The following is a 21,324-nucleotide window of genomic DNA, read 5'->3' on the forward strand; positions in this document are numbered from 1 at the left end:
GCTTATTAGCCTAGCTTAGCATAAAGACTGAAAACAGAAAGCCCAACTTTGTCCACAACTAACAAAATCTGTCTAGCAGAACTTCCAATCCTCACCGAGTCTAACGTGATGTCTTACAGTGTAACCCTCTTGGTTTCTCAAAGATCACCTGATGGCTATTTTCCAGAAAGATGAACTCTCCATTAAACTGGTAACATGTGAGGGGCACATACTGGGGCTCAGCTTCACGTATCATCAGGACGCCTCTCTTCAGGGTATTGTGTGAACAAACGCTGTGTTAGCAAAGGTGAATCCATTTAGTGGCAGAGTGACCTCTGACCCTCAAGTCCAGTGTCCAACCCCGCCTCCCCCACCCCCACCCCCGAAGCCTCGTGTCCTGCTCACCCTGTTTGAAAATCCCAGGGACAAAGCCAGGGAGACAGATGGCCCGGTGTGACCACACACACACACACACACACACACACACACACACGCACAAACACGCACACACACACAGTAGGTTTAGACCAGTATCTCAGCTTGGTATGGGGCCTAAAACATCCAGCATTGTTAGTTACCAGTTGGTGGTCTTTTGCTGTCATGGGGGGGCGGTGGTTCGGCCAACTGTCAGAATAAATCTGACATGACACTTTTCTTTTTGTTAAGTTCAGTAAGTTTATCCTGGCAGTTATGAGTCATTGAAAGAATAGTTTAATGTTTTTGGAAATAAAATTTCTGGCTTTCTAGCAAAGATTTGAATGAGAGGATAGACATCGGTCTCATGTCTGTATGTTTAATATAGAGCTACAGTCATGAGAGAGTTAACTTAGCAGGTAACATCAGCCCGAACAGTTCTGCCGGACTCCCTTAGAGGAACCGCCTACTGGTGAGCTCCCCCGAAAGCTAAACAGATTTAAGGGCTTTTTTATTTTTGCATTAGCATCACTAACAGGAACTGAATTGACGTACTTTAAACTGGCTGGCAATTAATATCACAATGTTAATTTTGCAATTTTGAGGAGTCAAAGTTTTATTTCCACTATCACATATATGCTCAGTAAAGGCTGGAATACACTGTCGGTACACATGTCCCTGTTTTCTTACTTTTTTTTTGTAATAGGCTGTCGTTTTTGTTGTCTGATGTTAAATGGCAGTTGCTGGTGCTGCTTTAGCTGTGTTTGACCAGTCAATTTACACTTATGTCACTCATGTGATGAAAGCGTACCTACTCTGCAACAGGAGCTTATAAAGCCCCTCAATCAAAGTGGCGTTCTACAATCATTCGTAGTTGTTGTGGTGCAGACACAACAAAACTGTGGGTTCTTATAAATATTAAAAAGTTGACTGAAATTCAAAAATGCCTAAAATCTTCTTCATCTAAAGCTTACTGATGAACTAATGTTAAATCTTGCTTGTTTATTCTGTACAAAAACCAATGTGTAAACATAACAATTTACTGTTTGGCAGTCGTTGTGCCAGACTATTTCTTGGCCAGGACCAGTAACTTACTGGGATCTCAGCTGGTTACTAGGCAACTACTTTTTTTTGAGGCTTCGAGAATAAAGTTGTAATACTTTGAGGAAAAAAGTCATAGTGTTCCGAGGATAAAGTCATATTTTATGAGAAAAAAACTCAAAATTTTGTGCAAATGAAGTCACAATATTACTGGAATAAAGTCCTAAATTTTACAGGAAAAAAGCTGCTATTTTACGAGAAAGGGGCTATTATATTACAGAAATAAACATAATGCCAGCAAACTATAAAAGAGGCAAGAGCACAGGCAGTCTCCTTGGCAACCACTGTCCCCTGGTGTTGTGCCACACACAGTCAACAGGTAACCTGTTGACCTGTGCTCTCACCTGTTTTATAGTTTGCTGGCAATGTCTTTATTTCCGTAATATAATAACCCCTTTCTCGTTAAAATACGACTCTAATCTTGTAAAATAACTTTTCTTCCTCATAAAATTACGACTTTAAAAGAAAACAAACAGCCTCATGCCATTTTACTTCCTTGTTAATGTATCCACTGTTGCAAATGTGTTGTATATAAACTTTATTTCCAGTAGACCGGTTCAATAACACACCAGCAGCACAAACAGCGGTCAGCAGTGGAAGCATACAGACCCACTTCACTGTCTGCATACAATGGGCTGCAGCAAAGGTGCAAAGAACACCTGACTTAAACAAAGAGCACAAAAAGAGAGCTGCCCCACACATGAACCTCTCTCTGTCCACATGAAAAAGGGACAGAGTGAGGAGACAGTGTCCCGGCAGCACTGAGGAATGCTGGGTAGAGCCCCGTGCTTGTTGCCTTTGGAATGCCCCCGGGCCTCTTACATAAGTCTCGTCAGGCCGCCGTCAGCCGCACCGTCAGCCACACAGTCAGCAGCCACACCAGACTGAACCTCAGCCACATATTCAGCCGCAGTATCTGCATCTTCACACCGCAGAGAAGAGTCATGAAACGCTGTAATTATGGGCTTACGTAATGGCAGCTTGACACTCCACAACTCACTCACACTTCAGGTTTACCTCTAACCGTTATTACCGTTTAGATAAGCTGAGGGTTTTGTAGCGGGACAGAAGACATGAGCCACACATCCTGTTGGCCTACAGATCAACATGTGTGTAACTTGGTGGTTTTCAATTACCGTTACATTTTAACTCCCACTGCTGCCTGGGAGGCCGACTCTGTAGAGGTTTTAGTACATAGAAAAGAAGAAAAGAAAAGAAATATGGCTTAAAACTCATATTAAACCATGGGCTTTGGTCCCTCAGTTTCACTGCCTTATTTAAACATTCAACATATTTCTGTTATGACAACTACTTACCGCAACACTTTAAAATTTCTTTAAAATAATATGTGAAAAAGAAATAATTGTTGGAACAACTTTATGATTATGAGTCTTAAAACATGTGTTCATAAATTTACTTTCGAATTTCTTTAGATAATGTGGAAAACTTAGCTGGAACAAATTAACTCGTATGGGTTGGCAGCTTAAGAACTTGTGTTCATAATTATGGTAATTATGTATTTAACTACATTATTTATGAAAATACATTTTTAAGTTGGTTCCTTATTTTAAAAAAAAACGCTTTCCACATCTTTTAAAAGAAGATTTTAAAAGCGTAACCATAATAACAAACACACGTTTTTAAGTGGATTAATAGCAAAAATGTAAATGGTTCAACGCATTTTTCCACATAATTTAAAAGGAATTTTAAAGTTTAACATACTTAATACCATAATTATGAGCACAGTTGATTCCTCATAAAATCATGTTATTGCAACTATTTTTTCACATTATTTCAAACGAAATTGAATGTGTTAACTATGTTACTATGTTACGATACTTTTTCACAACCTCAATGCTACACTGTTTTTTTAACTCTGACATGTTTGCAGTGGTGCAAATTAAAATATTTACCTAAGTACTTAAAGTAAGTCAGGTTTTGGTGTCCTTGTACTTTACATTTTCCACTACTTTATACGTTTAAGTCAGAGGTGGGGAACCTTTTTCCTATCAAGCCATTTCAATTTTTATGAAGTCCTCCGAGAACCACACTAAATTTATGAACACATATATATTTATGAAAAACCACAGTTATCACGGTTTAGCGGTTATTACAGGTAAATTAAACTCCATTGCACGAGGTTTCAGCTTTTTAGCTATTAATTCACTCACCACAAAACTTGTCCTCCTGACACTGTCTCTGTCAGTCTGTGGTCTTGAGAAAGCTGATTTTTGGACACCCAAACTCCGACGAAGACCGTTCATTTTATCCAAAAGTATTTGTCCTGTAAACTCGTCCACTTTGTTTCCAGCTGTAATGACGCTCGAGTTTGGTCTTTTTCATCACTGCCGGCGCCACAAACTAGTTAAAGTGTCTTGCCTTTTGCTTCGACAAATAATTAACATTTTTTGTCAATTTCTCCTGGAAAACGCGGCATCCTGCATCCACCTTCCTTTTCTTGGCACTCGCCATGACGGATATCATTGTCAATCAATCTGCAATGTTACCGCGCGATGGCACGTAACCTTACGTAACCTCACGTGTTGTGTTCACTGACGCTGAACCTGACTCGGACATGCATAGCCGCCAGTGTCATCTCAGAGGAGTAATTGCTGTCACATTTTTTAAATATATTTATTTTTAAAATTGCGTGGCGGGCGGGATCAAACGGTCTCGTGGGCCGTACACGGCCCGGAGGCCGGATGTTCCCCACCCCAGGTGTAAAGTGTTTTAGCAAATGTTATGATGTCACACTGAAGTTGACCTTTAACCTTTTGGATATAAATTAGTTCATTTTTTTTCTGTGTCATGCCATTCCTGGCTGATCCCACATGGGATTACAAGACACCATCACAAAACAAAGCATGTGTAATCTTCTGGTTTTACACATATCGGCGAGAAGAAAAAGTAGGTACATAAAATAAGTTTACAACATTATATATGACCAATAGTCTTGCAAAAAATTACCTGTAAAATGAAAAATAAATCTTACAAATCTAGTTTATCTTGATAAAGAGCTTGTTTTCTCATCTCCCATGCTTTCTCCAAATAATGAGCTAATATGAATGTTTCATACGTAAAAACCACCTTAACCTTTATACTAAATCAATATCTTTTTTTATGTTAAAAAACAAAAATTTCCACAGTTCCCTGTGAAACGGGCAGTAGAAAACAAAATGGAAGTAATTTCCTATATCAGTCAAGCAACACACACACACACAACAACAAAAAGTCATTATTTTACCCTTCCAGACATTTGTGTGAAACTCTGTCATCACTTGCGTATGAATTCTTGAGTTGTGGCCAAAACCATGTTTTGTGAGGTCGCAATGACTTTGACATTTGACCACCAAATTCTAATAGTGCATACTTCAGCACAAATGGACGTTTGTGCCAAATTCCTGGAAATGATCTCAAGGCGTTCCTACAGCCCGGTACACACTCCGCTATTTTGGGCTGTCCCACACAAAAGGCGTTCTTGAGATATTGTGTTTGTGAGAATGGGACGTACAGACGGACGAACAACTCGAAAACACATCGTCTGCCCCTGTGGAGGCATAAAAACGTGGTTAAATTGTTTGTACTTGTATTATGTTATTTTGTGGTTGTTTGTTTCTCTTTCTGGCTTCTCTTACTTAATTTTTTTTTTTTTTTTTACAAAAAAGTGTAGTGAAAGTAAGAATAAGGCAAAGGACAAATTTGGGCTAATCAACTGTACCAAGCAGCCATTTCTTTTTTTTATTATTTCACAATGACACACTGGACAGGTACCATAGATATATAGTATATCAAAAACACATCAGTTGACATGTCATATCTAAAATTAAAAAAACACTTTTGTTTTCAATTTGCACATAGAGCTCAAGTCTTAAAAGACACGGAATAAAAGTGACCGAACATTACAAATGAAGGAACGCATCAAAATACATTTCCCAGCACATATTTCTATATTGCATACACATTTACTCAGGAGTGGAAATCAGAAAACATATCGATGGGTCACCTTTACATGACATCGGTGGTGATGAGGGAAAATGTATCAATTTAAAAGGCCACCGTATGGACTTCAATTCAGCAAACACAGCCTGCTCAGCTGCCCAAAGCAGAGGACAGAGAAGCTATAGGATGAGTCATTCTCTACGCAGTTGTGAGTAATGTTGGGGATACCAGCAGGTGCTGGTAAGCAGCAACCGGAGCTCTTAGTGGAGCTCCTGAAAGTCAAACACCAGGTCTCAGCTTGGTCATGCAAACATAGTAGAACGTCCTGGAATTGTAAAAAGAAACTCCCTCGGCATGAACAGTGACGTGGTGCCCAACACATTCACGAGGATTTCAAATGAGAATCAACAGCCATCATCAGAAAGCTTTCCAGTATAGATTCATACAGAGAGTTGTTTTTCATTAATGGTTTACAGTGCTCAGTTCTTCACGTCAGACCCAACCCTCTGGCTTGCAAGGCATCATATTTATGAATGAGCTTTTAATTAGGTGACTGTGCCAATGCAAGAGGTTCAGTTACACTGTGTCTGCTATACTTGGTGCTATACGCACAGCAGGTTCTTGTATTTAAAAGGCAAGGTGAGAGAGGTGTTGATACGGCTTCTGTATCCAACTAATGACTGCGAGTAAAACTGAGTCAAGGCCAGAGAAACATCTTGAGAAAAAAAATCGTTATAAAACGTCACATTTGAAAAAACTGACTACAGCATAGATAGTATGTCAAAAAATTCAAGACAGAAAAATTGCAAAAATGTTTTCTATCATCCAAACTAAATATTACAAATAGCATCTACAGAGAGAAATAGATCATTTCTAATAACTTAAATACTTAAATTATTATGCAATACAATACTCTTCCATTTGGGGCCAGAGGGTAAGAAAATAGATCTGCTCAAAGCCTACGAAAAAAAAAAAAAAAAGAAATTCAAAAAGGTAGACTCTTTGCCAACAGGTCCAAAGGCTTAACAACATAACCTAGTGATGTGCGCTCCGATTTGCATGTGTTGTGTGTGTGTGTCCTCTTTGAGGAGAGGACGTCACTCAGATCCCCTCAGTCCTGCAGTGAGAAGCTTTGGCACAGAAACACCATGGGACGAGATGACGCATCACGACACGGTGCTAATGAGGGACACACATGCAGGCCTCGCTCCAGTCCTGGAGCAGATAAGGTCAGTGAACCCCAACATGCATCGCCACCACACTGCCAGGGCAACAGACAACAAGAGAGGGGACGGGGGGCAGAGGAGAGGCCAGGAGGGAGGGGGAGAGGTTAACAGAAGGGAGGAAAGATGAGAAGAAATGGCTCAAATGCATGAACACAGAGAGGTTTTTGGGGAGGATTTTTCAGCCAGACAGAGCCACAGGTCAAAACAGCATCCACAACAATGATGATTTTAGCCTCATGTGGTGAGTTTCCAGCTTCTCCTTTGTTTCTCTCCATCCCCTCCATCTCACAGAGACGACTCCACCTCCCTTGTGACAGTAATCGCCTCTGGTCGTGCGCGTACCTGAACGTTTGCAGCCTGCTCTGAGGTCTCACTGATCACCTCCAGGGCTGAAGCGGCTGTAGCAGCCTTGCAGTCATTGCCGGACTTCTTATCAGAGTTCTGTTTGTCCGCGGAGCCGCAGCACAGCTTGGGAGCGCACTGAGTCCGACAGGACAGCTCACAGAGGGAGTCCCGAGACTCCGAGCTGAATGTGACAAACTCGGGCTGGATGGTGGTGGCGTGGATGCCCTCGTCGTGGAAGAAGTCCTTAATGCGCTTGGCCACCTCCATGTAAGATGTGGGGTCGTGGCATTTTATGTGCGCCGTGGCAATGATGCGACTGCCGGCTAGCTGCCAGATGTGCAGCTCGTGGATGGCCAGGACGCCGTCCAGACTTAACAGCCGTTCATTGAGCCGGTGCATGTTGATCTGCTTGGGCACGGTCTGCAGCAGGATGAGAGCCGACTCTTTGAGCAGCGGGTAGGTGGTGTACAGCAGGATGCCCACCATGATGATGCACAGTGTGGGATCCAGGTAGAGAACCCAGCAGGGGCCGGCAAACTTCACGGCCGACATCGTGGGACCTTCCAGCAGGTCGACCAGCGTGTGATTGACATGCTGGTGGTCCGTGGTGTGGCTGTTGATACATGGGTTCACACATACTTCACCCTTTATGCAAGGCTGCCACACAAAGGTAAATATTACCGCATTCACCACCACAATGACAGAACCAAGAGCGTCGCCCAACACGTGCAGGAAGACCCCACGCATGTTAAGCTGCGCTGACGAGTCGTGGTCATGGTCCATCTCCTCATAGGGGGTGTTTCCATTCATCTGCACCTCTGCGCTGTCTTTACAACTGATTTCTGAGGATGAGAACAAAGGTGAGTTTAGTTTACCAGAACATGATGAGAGCTTTCATAATCAGCTGGACTTTTACATTGAGATACTACATTCAAACATGCATTCAAAATAGACATAAAGACAGTACTGAAACTGACAAAAATGCAAATATTGATTTAACAGGAAAAACAAGAGTAAGCAGTAGGCAATTTGTTAATTTTGTACAGAGGGGCCAGCCCTTTTGGATACCTGAACTTGCACGTCAGCCGATACTGAGTACCTATCCAATACCATTACATTAAAAAGGTTTAAAACAAAATTGTTGCACAACATGTAAAAATATATACAAGTTGTGTCTTTTAATGCTTTACAAGATTGCTTGTGTTGAAATTAGCATCATTAGTGCCCCCCACCTTGATACAAAACTTACTTGTGGGACATTTCACTATTTACTGCAAATTAATTCGTCTTTGCTACTCTAAAACAGTAGTTGCGTGTGGCTGCACAGTAGTGCTGTAGTACTCGAGATCGAACTTGGTCGCAAGACCACTTTCAGAGAGTCTGGTCTCGGTCAAGTCTTGGTCTCGGTTAGTCTAGTCAAGTCTTGACTACAACATTACTGCAATGTAGGCTACTGTTTTAGAGCAGTGATAAGAATTGATTTCTGTGAAACTGCTGTGTTATTCGGGTAAAACACTATTTTAAAGTTATTAATAAATTACACAGCAGTGGTGCATTGACTTGCATACTCTCAGTGGCGGCCAGTTGCTTTATTGCTCTGTTACATCATTTGGGATCAAGGCACAAGTCCAGTTTGAAACATGAAACAAAGAAGCCAGAACTCAGCCTGCGTTATCAGGTGACACATGTTGGAGCTGCCTCATTCAAAGTCAAGAGAAGGGTGTCTAAGCACAATTAACTATTAAATTGTAATATTAGTGATTTTGTTTTCTTGCCAACAATGCTCTAGCTTTCACGGTGGAAGACAATGAGTGACAAAGTCTCAGGTAAAACTGGTCGGGGCTACAAACAAGAGACACCGACAGCCATGCTGGATTATATGGAAGAAAACTCCCGGCATGTAGGATCCTCAACACTACAAAAACACTGCAGTAATTCACATCAGGCAAATTCAATTAGTAATTGCAGGCGGCACTGTAACGTGCACAGCTCCGAGGGAATGGCACCTGAGCAATGGCTGCTCTCTTCCATCCCAGGACGCCTCCGGGTCATTCATCAACAGCTAATGGTGTTGCTGGGGCTGTCGACTCCATGGTTACACTGATGTATGACCCAGTAACAGCCATCAGTGCACAGAGGAGAGGGGGGATAGCCTCCACTTATTGAAACTGGCGGGGCCTGACAGCATGGGGGGAGAAATGGTCTTCTGTATGGGTTTAACCCTTCAGTGAGGGAAGAGGAGCATAGGCATTTGTACAGAATAACCAGCAGCACGGCCAAAAAAGCTTTTGGGGGGTGGTCTGTTGATTTATGTCAACAAGCACACAAACTCTTATCTAACCACAGCTGACAGACAAAATGAGCCGTGTCTGTTCATGTAGATTCAGGTTATTGTTACTGTGTGAATCCACTTAAAGAATTTCTGAGATATTGTCAGCAGTGAGCGTAATGCACAAGAGCTTCAGAAATTTTGATAGATGAGACACTTTCACGAGTTTGAACTTGTCAAAAAGTGGATTTGTCTTGGCTGCGTCTGTGGGATGTTTCCAGATAGCTTTATTTGTAAGTGATCTCATAGTAGTCAGCATTACAAAGTGTGAAACCTGATCTTTTACCCGTTTATGTCACTGAAGGTGGCCACATTTCCAAGGATAGAATAACCCACCATACATATCCCATTACCAACACATTTGTCTAAATGCCACTGTCACAGGAGAAACAAGAAGGATTAGTCATTCGGACTGGGTGTCCTCCGGGTACACTGAAGATATACACATGTACTGTTATGCAATCTGGACTGCTCACAATGGAGACAAAGTCTGGCACATGCTGTCAGCTTCAATGTGGGACACAATGGGGCTGGACTCAGTTTGGGCACTTAATGCTGACGTGCACTGTTAACTTAATATAAAGTACACAGTTTAAAGGGGAACATCACTTAAATTAAGAATTCCAATGTTATTTCCATGGTGCAGGACAGGTAATTAATCTTTGTCTGAAACCAAAAAAGTAAGCCTTGAACTTGTGATGTCATCAAGTTGTTTGTTTTCTCTTTTATACCCAAGTGAGTTTTATTCTATTGTAGTTTTGTCAGTTGTGAAACAGAAAATCTACACATATACTCACAACATTCTTCTGAGTACTTAGTGTTACATGCCTTAGTGTCATGTAAACATCTTTCACCATTTATTGTCTACGGAGTAACTCCAGACTTTATACGTGACATCACAAATTTGAGTTTTAGCACTCAAGCTTTTGGATTTTGGAGGGAGTTGTTCCTTTCAACTGATATTTTTTGGCATGTCTTAAACCACAGGGATAACACATACTAATTCTGAAAATTAGTGAAGGTCCCCTTTAACAAAAGGAAGGCACACCAGGCAGGTTTTTAACCAGTGGTGGAATAAGTATTCAGATGCTTTACTTTAGTAAATATACTAATACACAAACTCAAAATGAACATGCTTATCAAAACAGTTAGCAATGAATTTTCTGTCAACTGCCTGATTGATTAATTAACTGTTCATAGCAGGTATACTTGTATGAAGTGATAATTTCTAACAAATAATCATACTTTATAATGATAATGAAAATCTTAATCTGTAAAATAATTGGAAGTATTCAGATGGATGTAGTGAAGTAAAAAGTACCATATCCCCCTCTGTAATTGTACAAACTGTTAATTTATTACAAATCATCATTTTAGAAACTCTTATGCTTTTTAATGCAATAAAATCTCAATCTTTAAAGTAACTGAAGCGTTCAGATGAATGTCGTAAAGTAAAAACTAACCATATTTCCCTGTGAAATGTAGTGGACTAAAAATATAGTAAGTGACGAGATAAGAAAATGCTCAAGTAAAGTACAAGTACCTCAATTTTTTACTTCAGGACAGTACTACAGTATATGTACTCAGTTACATTTCCACCAATGTGTTTAACTCAATACGTCAAAATCATAATGAGCACAGTGAAAATACTACCATGCTCACCATTTCTCGGTCTTGAATCACCGGGGCTGTTGTGGTTTCCCACCAAGTTGTTGGTCTCCTCTCCTGAAGACCCGTTCCCAGCCTTCTGGGACTTGCCGGTTTTACCCCTCTTTCCCTTATTCCCATGAGAGTGACCTCCGTGGGAGTGTCCGTGGCCTCCGCCGGCGTGCCCGTGGAACAAGCAGAGCCCGAGCAGGTTGATCAGGAGCCCCGCGGCACCGACCCCGGCGACCACTAACGGACTTTCGATCTCATGGGGCTCGGTGAATCGCTCGATAGCCTCCAGGACGATGGTGAAGCACAGCGCCGTGAGGAAGACGGCGTTGACCAGAGCCCCCATCACTTCCGCCCGGATCCACCCGAAGGTGTTTTTGTTGGTAGCGTGAGTTTTCTCGGCGAAACGCACCGCGACTAAAGCCACTACCAGCGCAATGACGTCCGACAGCATATGAAAGGAGTCCGACAGCATAGACAGAGACGAGGTGATCCGGCTGACCACCACCTCCACAATGAAAAACCCAAAAGTCAATGAGAGCATGCATAGCAGCCGCGCGCGATTAGGCTCACAAGCCATTTTCCTTTCTTTTCTGGTCCGAGTTTAGAGTTAACGTTTAATAACACCGTGTCTTCTCACGAGCTCACTCAGCTAGCTACCTCTCCGGTTTATCACAGCCGCGAGCTAACGACTCAAGCTAGCGAGCTCCCTGAGACAATACGGTCGATGCTAACAGCGTCTTCACACACCGCTGTTATCCAGCGACGGCTGCATCACTCGGCGAGATATGAAGACAACCACAGGTGAATTTAATCCGATAAACGTTTTCTAGCTGCCTTTTAAAAGCACCGTGATGGATACCAGTATATTCTAGATGCGTTTGCCGACGAGCTCCGGTTTGCAGACGGCTGAAACTTTGCACCCGAGCCGGTAAACTTTCCACACGGAACACGGCACAGTGAGGACACGCCCTGAACGGCTCCCATTGGTGGAGAGGAAACATGATTGAATCTGATTGGTCGAATTTTGCAACTTCAGGCAAGTAGGCGGAGTGAGCAAACCAGACAACAGTGGTTGCTATGCACGCCACCCGCAACTGTAGTCTCGCGATGAATATCTTTATCTTTTTTTTGTTGTTGGGTTGTTTTTTTCCGCTTTCTAATAACAGTTTTTTAAAACCAATGCATCCAGTGATCAATCCACAAGCAGGTACAAACCATACCGACAAAAATAAAACAAAATAAAATGGATACACATATAGTATAGCTATTTATTTGTATACATTAATACTGTGGTTAGTTTATTATTATTACATATTTTTAAGTCAGATATTGTGCATATATATATATATATAATTTATATAACTGTAACAATTAGAAAACCAAATGTCTCAGTATCTCAACTATTTTTTCTATATGTTTAATTTATTTTATTTCCTTTTTTATTTGGTCGTTTTATAGATTTTCTTTATTTCTGATGTTTTTTCTACGTTTCACCCTATTTTGCATCTTTATTTTTAACTTTATATTAACTATCCCAGTTTTGATTCACTAAGGATTGGTAGGTCTGTTTAGCTTTTTGTTGTTATATTGCCTTGTTAGTATCATATTTCCTGTGGTTTTCATCTTCGGTCAGCCTGAAATACCCCTGTATCATAATTTAATTGCTGACATTATTATAAGATAAGATAAGATAATCCTTTATTAGTCCCACAGTGGGGAAATTTCCAACATTGCAGCAGCAAAGGGATAGCAAAATAGAAAGATAACTGTGCAAAATAAACTATATTAATAAATAAGTACAAAAACAAGGAATGTGCAGGATAAAGATGAAGGAAATAAAGCACAGAGGACGACATAAACAAACAATATATACAGTATTTACAACGCCGAGAAACTCAACAGTTAAATAAAGAATGTTTACAGTTGCATGAGTGAAAGTGAAATTGCACTTGTGGTATTAAGCTGTACAAGTGCAGTCAGTTATTGTTGTGTGTGGTCTACTGGGAGCAGTGCTGGTTGTACAGTCTGACTGCAGCAGGGAGGAAGGACCTGCGGTAACGCTTCTTCACACACTTGGGGTGAAGCAGTCTGTCACTGAAGGAGCTTTCCAGTGCAGTCAGGGTGTCATGCATGGGGTGGGAGTCGTTCTCCAGCATGGATGACAGCTTAGCCATCATCCTCCTTTCTCCCACCACCTGCACTGAGTCTAAGGGGCACCCCAGGACAGAGCTGGCCTTCTTGATAAGTTTGTCAAGTCTCTTCCTCTCAGCAGTCGTGATGCTGCTGCTCCAGCAGACCACTCCATAGTAAATGGCTGATGCCACTACAGAGTCAAAGAAGGTCCTCAGGAGTGCTCCCTGCACTCCTGAGGACCTGAGTCTCCTCAGCAGGTATAGTCTGCTCTGACCCTTTTTGTAAGGGTATTATGTTTTAATGTTCACGATAGGCAAGTCCCTCTGCCTTTACCGTTCATATGGACAAAATCATCACATTGTTCTGAATGAAATTAAACCAAACTTAGTTATTTCTTAGGTATTATAATAATTAGACATATTTTTCATCATTGGAAAGCTAACTGTTTTGTCCTTTCATTTGATCAACTATTACCCGAGGGCCAATAATAGTAAGAAAAACTTATTATACAAACAACCCTCCTAATTATACTCTCTAATCTCTCTGTGCTATTAATCAAGAACAAACTACTTTCAGGTGTGAGGGCTCGTTGCTGGGCTCCCTGTAATCACCAGCACAACTCTCTCAAATCAGTGGCCGACTTTTCATGGGAAACCGATGACCCCTTGTGGGAGTTATTAAACTTGATTAAACACTCGAGGACATTTGAAGTATAATTGCAGTGGAAATTATAAACTAATTAGTTTTAAGTAACTGATTCAACTAACTGTATGTATAGCAAATACATTTCATTTTTCTATGCATGTAAACATAGTACATATGCACTTATTCAAACACAAAAGTTTTTATTTTTGCTCCTGTTTTTCACAGGTTAAAGATATAATATTATTTTAAATTTTGGTTGGTTGGTGGCAGCTTATGGTAGTGAAATGAACATTCAGTTCACTAGCAGCAGGTCTGGTGGCCATTCCTGCAGTCGACATGCCAGTAACACACTCCCTCAAAACTTTTGACATCTGTGTTGTGTGATCAAACTGCACATTTTAGAGTGGACTTTTACTGTGTAGTAATGACGCTGTTTAAGCAGCATCTTTATATGTCAAACCTGTCAGGTGGTGAAATTCGCTTGGAAAGGGAGAAGTGTTCAGTAACACAAAAATGCTACCACATTTGACGAAAATATATGTAGTGATTGAAATTTTTTAACTCAGGACAAACAACTCTAGATCTTTAACTTTATCCTATGGAAAATGAGAGCACAAACAAGTGTTGCCCTTAAATGTATGTTCAGTGTAGATTATACATGTATTTTACTGTGCATACAGAGCTCAGAAAAAGGCCTAAGGATGAATGATGTAACGGTTATGTAAAATCAGTCATTATGCATTCTTCAAACAATCAGTTGTTCTTTGTATTTACTTTATCACTGTTGTCTCAACCACAAAGTTTTGGATTTTGTTGTGAATACAAGTCATTAAACAAAATGCCCTTTTGTCTATTTCTAAGCAGTTTGTGTTTATATAAGAGAGAGAGAGAGAGAGAGAGAGAGAGAGAGAGAGATTTGTAATATACAGTACATTCACAAACACAATAGCTGCCTATAAAATAAAAACATACACACACCCAACTGTCAAACTAAATAAAATTGAAACCAGAGAGCTTCCAATAACACACACATAAACAACAATACACAGGATTGAATCATTTGGCTTCACTACTTTCACAGCTACTGAATTATCATATAAATAAAACTAAACCAGTTATATTGACTCCTAGCATTTTGGAGGCTTTCACATATCAGTCACAGGGAAAACATCTGTTTGATCAGCGGATGCCGAGTATCTGCCTGCTCTTGAACTGACAGGTCTTCTCCACCTCATTCAGCGTTTGAGCGCGCAGATTGGCCGCATGCAGCCTCCTCAAAATCAGCTCCTGTGACATCGCACTCTGACGACCGGCAGGCCGCTGGTTCTCTTTGCTCTCACCAGCAAAGTGGACCTTCTTCCTGCCAGGTGAGAGGTTCTCTCCGTCTAGGACCAAACAGCAAGGAGTCACTGATTAACAGACGTCCACGTTATAATGTCAGGTAGCCCTGATAACAAACAGCCTTTGCAATCCAACATGACAGCTAGATTTCAGATTGTCAGGTGTGTAAAAAATCTTTATTGGTGTGTAAAACATTATTCACAGGGTTTAAAAAGTAATAAATAAACTTGATTTTAAGATATCCACATTCTAAACAGAAGCATGAACTCAAAAACATTGATCAGATCTTGTCTCGGTTCAGTAAGTCCAAAGGTCTTCGTCCAATTCCCATACCTATGTCTTTGCCGTAGAGCAGAGCCAGGTCCCGCTGCTGACGGTTGTAGTTCTTCAGTAAACTCTCTGCTCTGTATCGGCAGATTAAGAGTTTGCACAGAATGAGCAAAACAGGAGAAAAAACAAAGTACTGACTGTTTTATTCTACCCTTCTTACAGAAACCTTTACCTTGCGAGCTTCTCATTTGACAGTCGTTCACGGACACAAAGCTCCTGCTCCCTTTCTGCAATGAAATGACAAAACAAGACACCATTATTTTTGGAATCTGTAGCAATTACTTGCCTTTTGAAATTGAAACCAGGGAAATATTTGGCTGCAAAACTTCTGTCAAAAGCAACACAAACACCTGTTTCATGTACACGAGTTTACCTGCAGAAAATGTATTTCTAGGCGAGGCGACAGTTTTAAAATGTGTCAGATACAAACAAGTTCACTTACACATCTCTTAGTCACTTTAGGAAGATGCATCAACGCAAAACTTTTTACACCACAGGAGTGATACACACACTGTTTTACACAAAACATTTTACGAGGTTGTGGAAAGCACACCTGCAGCTCAGAAGGGGTCTTAAATATACTCTATGGAAATACTGGACTTAGCCTCAGCGATGTGCTGAGGTCTCCCGTTTTGAAGTCCTGAGTATGGCATTATGGCTGATGCATTCTTGTTTTTTTGGGACCACAAGTGACCATATTTGGACAAGAGGGTGGGACTGTGGAGGAGCAAAGGGTGGATCTGACTCATAAGCCCTTTTTACACAAATATCCCGTGAGAGCGCCAAAATAAAGAGCCTTCATTACGCTACAGTACAAAACAATCCCGCCATATTGCCACCGCAGTATGTGATTTTAGACATCATGTCGGCACTCTGGAAGCAACAGAGGCGTGACGCGTAACACGACAGCGTCTGCCTCCAGTGTGACACGTAGCATAAGCACACGGTTGTGCTGTCTGAACAAAAACAAGGGCGTACATGGCAATAACAATCATTTACCATCCCTGTTATATGGTGGCTAATCTTGTCCTGAGCTGGGAGGGTAAGAAGCCCCCAAACCTCATTATCTTCCTAATTTGTGGATTTGTTTTGGCTGTGGTTCTTGTTTGAGTAAGCTGCTAACTGCTTTTTAAACCTCCCAGCAGTGGGTCGCTCACATAACACGCTGTCACACACATCACACCCGTCCCATCCTGCCTGCTTTTCCTTTTACACAGATGTTGATTCTGCATTGGTTCTACCTTCACCGCTGGCTTAAAGGCGAGAGAACTCTGCTACTCCATACCGCCATCCTACCTTTTATAGAGACCTGCGAGGCGAAATAACGGCAATACATTCCCACCTTTAACAGGCAGCGCAGAGGGCCTATAGCCGGTTGTGACGCCTCGCAGACAGAAAGCGACCATGCCCGTAAGCGCTAATAAAATGTAAACAGGGGTGTCATATAGAAATTCACCACCATACAGTTTTCATAAAGGGGAGAATTAGCTCTCTCTTTTGTAAAGTTGAGCATTTTAATAAAGGGTCTAGGAAGATTGACTTGTTTATGGAGCCAGCCTCGAGTGGCCTGATATCACAAATCACAATTTGCCTCAGAGGGCTTTACAGCATATGACATCTCTGTCCTTAGACCCTCACAGCAGATAAGGAAAAACTCCCCCAAAAAACCTTTGACAAGGGAAAAAAAAAATCCATTTGTCAGCCCCAAATGTTGCTGCTTGGGGTCAAACTGTCACACAGATGTGTCACAAAAGAGAGTAGATTTAAAAGTCTTACGCTCCAGCCTCTCCTCACGTTCCTTCAGTGCCTTTTCCCTGTCCCGCAGCGCCTGCTCTCTGAGCCGGAGCTCTGCGGCAGAGGCGGGTGTCGGTTCAGACGGCTTGTGAACAGGACAGTCAGATTCCGCTGACTTCCTTCGGGGTCGCACCTGTGCCCTCCTCTGCTCCTCAGCAACGGCGTCAACCAACAGGCTGCTCTGGAGAATGGACTCCACAGAGGGTCTCAGATAGTCCTGAGACCAGACGAAGACAGATTACTGAACCTCACATACATGACACCACAAACATACAAGCTTCTAGCACACGTGAATTAGGAGAAAATAATTTATTTCTAACCTTCAGGTTGAGCATTTTGCAGAGTAAGGTGTTCAGTTCCTCAGAGTATCGGTACGGGATTCTTCTGAACTTCCCCTCTCTGATCTTCTCTGCCAGCTCTTTTTGGTTGTAAGCAGTAAACGGAGGGCTAAACAGGAGAAATCCGGGGAAAATGTCAGATTCACAATCACGGACCACCTGCCGGGTTTGTCAGCTCGAACAAATGAGTTAGAAAACTTACGATAATGCACAGAGTTCATACAGCAAACACCCCAGTGACCAAATATCTGATTTCTCATTGTATGACATTCGGTCCATCTGTTCCTGAAAGAAAAAGTGTTGACAGATAGTGGCAAATGTGGCTGATACTTTCAGGAGGGGGAGAGAACACGTTAAATATTCCATATATTCCCAAAAAAGGTAGTCTGAAAAGAAAAACCTCTGACACAGCAGGATTAAACAACTCACTGGAGACATGTAATAAGGTGTCCCGACAAATGTCTTTGCAAAACTGGTGTCGTGGTTGAGGATCCTCGCGAGGCCAAAGTCTCCGAGCTTCACGTTCTGTCTGCTGTCGAGGAAAATGTTGGCTGGTTTCAGGTCTCGATGAAGAACCGTGGCCCTGCCGTCACTGCGTCTGTGACACTCCTTCAGGGCTAACATGAGCTGTGCCATGACTCGCAGGACGAACAGCTCCTCCAAATAACGCCTGTTACGGCAAAACACACACTTGCAGTTACCGTCAGGAGGCGCAGATGTAGAGTGGAGGCACACAATGCACAAGAATACGCAGCCCACCTTTCTTTGATGCATCGGGTGATGAGGCTGGACAGGTCCCCACCCTCGCAGTACTCCATGACAATGTAGAGCGTGGCATTAGTGCGGTCTATGATGCGGTCGTAGTACCTCACTATGTTCGGGTGCTTGAGCTCCCTCAGGAGGTTCACCTCTGACACCAGCATCTGCTTTTCACTCTCTGCCATGGTGCCATAGTCCAGCTCTTTCCACACCAGGATCTACAAAACATAAGTGATTTAACCAGGATACAACTCAAAAATACATTTTGATGTGATCATTTTTTATGTTTTCATTTTTTACACTTAGTTACAAAATTAGTATACTTTTTAAGCACTCATTTCCAAGTCATTTTAATGACTAATTTTGGGGTCATCTCTTCTTTTGTTGCCCTGTTTCAATTTTTTTTTGCAAGAAATTAAGACAATATGTTACTATTTCAAACACCTGAATGGAGAGAAGCTGCTATAATGCTTTTAATCAACCGACTTAATTAACTGCACCTGTGCTTACATCTTATAAGACTTTAGTTCATATGATTCTTTGTTTAGGAAAACAGGCAAATGTACATGACGTGTTTATGATGTCCTTTTGTTAATAAGCACCTTTTGCTCTAAAATATCGGTGCGAAAAAAAGTGTCAAAACAACTTTAGCATTCTTCTTTCGGTTTCTGGATGGAAGTTGCTGGACAGTTTCTGTTTCAGGTTTGTGGTGAAAACATGAACATGGGTTTAATATTTTCAGTTTAAAGTCCCTGAACATATCACATGATCACTGATATAATTCATGAAATCAGTATTTTTGTGCTGCATTCAGATGCCTTTCACTGGTATCTAAACCTCTGAATCCTAAAAAAAATGGCTTGATTTCTTTCAAAAACACAGGAAAAAACATAACAAGCAACTTGGCAAGAAATGTCCCGAAAACTGAAAAAAAAAAGGTGACAAGGACATGATCTGAAAATCAGCTGTAGGGGGATTATTAGATATGATCAAAAAAATAGAGGAAAGCTATATTTATAATAATCTTAATAGTGTATTTGAAATTGTGTTAAAGGAAAATAAAAGAAAAACACAAACAAACAAAAAATGGCGTTTCACTTTCTTTCTTTTCCTTGGTGTTTTTCTTGTAACGTTTTACAAATTTCTTGGTATTTCATGGGCTATTTCTTCTTATGTTATGGGTCACCCTCATTTTATTAAGTTTCAAAGGGTTAACAAAACAACAACATTTCGGTCCCCAGTTAAATATAACGTTATAATACGTTAACGTTTTATCAAGCAACAATAACAAACGGTCACGTGGCCACAACAAAGGCTCCGGGCAGGTAAACGTTACCTGCGTCACCACAGGTGGCCAGTGGTTTTGTACAAAAATGGTGTGAACTTTACTCACTTTGCCATCAGATTTTCGTCTTATTTTCTGGCATCTTCCATAGGAACCGGAGCCTATAGTTAACAACACCTCGTAATCCTCAACACGGGACGGCATCTTACCTTTGCAACCGTAGCTAACGTTAAAAACTACCTGACTTTACGTTAAGCTAACGTTCGGCTGTACTCGACTACAATTTAACACAAAGTTAAACCAGCGACTTTCACATTAGTCTCTAGCTTTACTCTTGTCCTGAGGACGCCTTTGTTCCCGATAAAGTTCCCAAAATTGACTAAATGTTTGTCTTTTTGCTTCTCGCTCACTCGTGTGTGTTGCAGTACACAAAACAGGAAGCGTTCTCTGTCGGTTTAAATTGGTGCCCAAATACTCGACCGTGATTGGTCTGCTCTCTGCGCAGGCTGGTTTCTGATTGGTCAGTGTGGAGATACAAATTGTGAGGTTGCTAGGCGCCTGAAACCCGCGAGAGTAGGGCGGGGAGATGACACGCGCTCAGCTCTCCACAGGGTGGCGCCAAAAACTCACAGTCAGGTCATAGCCATGTTCCGAAAAACATGGTTAGGATAATATAATTATTTAGGAAAATTAAAAGGATAAATTAAAGATTGTTTGATTAAAACAAGAGAGATTTCGGAGGAAATTTTCCATTTATCTTCAACAGATTTATAAATCTTATTGGAGGGTAATCTGTGGCAGTATTTATACTTTTTATTTAGACATTTTGACTGGCCTGTATAGGAATTGCATCTTGTAGCTGACTCTAAATGCATATTTTTTTTCATTTTGGGACTCTTATTTTTTCAACATAGATCAACATAGCATTTTTTTTATTATAGTGCATTCATGTAAATGATGAAAAACACATAATGCAATAGTAAATACACCCATTGTTTTATCAAAAGTTGCAATGAAAAATAAGTCATATATCCTTGATATAGTGTGCTAAAAACTTTGTAATTTATATGTTAAGTTTTAAGTATAAAAATGTTTCAAAAACCAGTGAAGATTTTTTGCTTCTGGCCTACTGGGCACAGACCCAGGGGCCCAAAGTGTCAGGGCCTCCCTGACTGACCAGGAAGAAACTAAAAACGACAACAAATACACAAAAACAGACCACAAAAAGGTGCAAAACAACTACCAAGAGACACACAACAACAACAAATAAGAGACAAAATTGCCTCAAAGACATCAGAAACTACAAAAAGATGCATCACAACTACAAACGCATGCAAAAATAACAACAACAAGAAAAAAAGGCAAAACCACTACAAAGTCTGTGTGTCCTGCTCTTGTGAAAGAGAGGTGGTGGGGCCTTTTGCTTATCTGTGTCCATGGGTTCATTGTCTCATAGTACACCATTAGACAGGCCCCGATAAACAAAACATTTTCTTTCACTTTTTATATTTTTTGGTTTATTTTTAATTGTCCATCTCAGTGTTTGTAAGTCATCAATTAAATACCAGAGTCACTTTCAAGAAAATAAAAAAATATATATTTAATGCAATTAATTGCATAAATGAACAAGGAATGAAACAAAATCATGTAGTAAGCTATGAAATGGTGCGTGCTGATTTTGGTTTGAAGTTTTGCATGTAATATGAT

General features: G+C 41.1%; 3 protein-coding genes across 4 annotated transcripts in view; all 3 read right to left on the bottom strand.

Moving 5' to 3' along the window:
• The window catches only part of rd3 (retinal degeneration 3, GUCY2D regulator), a 34,949-nt gene extending 30,942 nt beyond the window's left edge, over positions 1-4,007 (bottom strand). The window contains exon 1 of the mRNA XM_088089694.1: positions 3,666-4,007. The gene's annotated coding sequence lies outside the window, so the exon portion shown is untranslated. The remainder of the gene's footprint in view (positions 1-3,665) is intronic.
• Positions 4,008-5,192: 1,185 nt separating this feature from the next.
• slc30a1a (solute carrier family 30 member 1a) lies at positions 5,193-11,957 on the bottom strand. Its single transcript, XM_042503737.2, has 2 exons — positions 10,996-11,957; positions 5,193-7,846 (listed from the first exon to the last, which is right to left on the bottom strand). The coding sequence occupies exons 1-2, from the start codon at positions 11,567-11,569 to the stop codon at positions 6,945-6,947; spliced, it is 1,476 nt and encodes a 491-aa protein (XP_042359671.1). The 5' UTR covers positions 11,570-11,957; the 3' UTR covers positions 5,193-6,944.
• A 2,337-nt stretch (positions 11,958-14,294) lies between these two features.
• On the bottom strand, positions 14,295-20,065 carry nek2 (NIMA-related kinase 2). 2 transcript variants are annotated; one of them, XM_042503665.2, is made up of 9 exons: positions 19,726-20,065; positions 18,333-18,550; positions 18,003-18,243; positions 17,776-17,858; positions 17,556-17,682; positions 17,218-17,452; positions 15,614-15,668; positions 15,445-15,515; positions 14,295-15,155 (listed from the first exon to the last, which is right to left on the bottom strand). In XM_042503665.2, the coding sequence occupies exons 1-9, from the start codon at positions 19,819-19,821 to the stop codon at positions 14,950-14,952; spliced, it is 1,332 nt and encodes a 443-aa protein (XP_042359599.1). In that variant the 5' UTR covers positions 19,822-20,065; the 3' UTR covers positions 14,295-14,949. The 2 variants fall into 2 exon arrangements, with proteins under 2 accessions (XP_042359599.1, XP_087945778.1); XM_088089652.1 differs by lacking the exon at positions 19,726-20,065 and adding an exon at positions 18,656-18,776.
• Between the last annotated feature and the right edge of the window lie 1,259 nt (positions 20,066-21,324).

This window comes from Plectropomus leopardus, chromosome 16 (assembly GCF_026936395.1).
Source record: "Plectropomus leopardus strain MGB_pleo_1.0 chromosome 16, ASM2693639v1, whole genome shotgun sequence".
NCBI lineage: Eukaryota > Metazoa > Chordata > Actinopteri > Perciformes > Serranidae > Plectropomus > Plectropomus leopardus.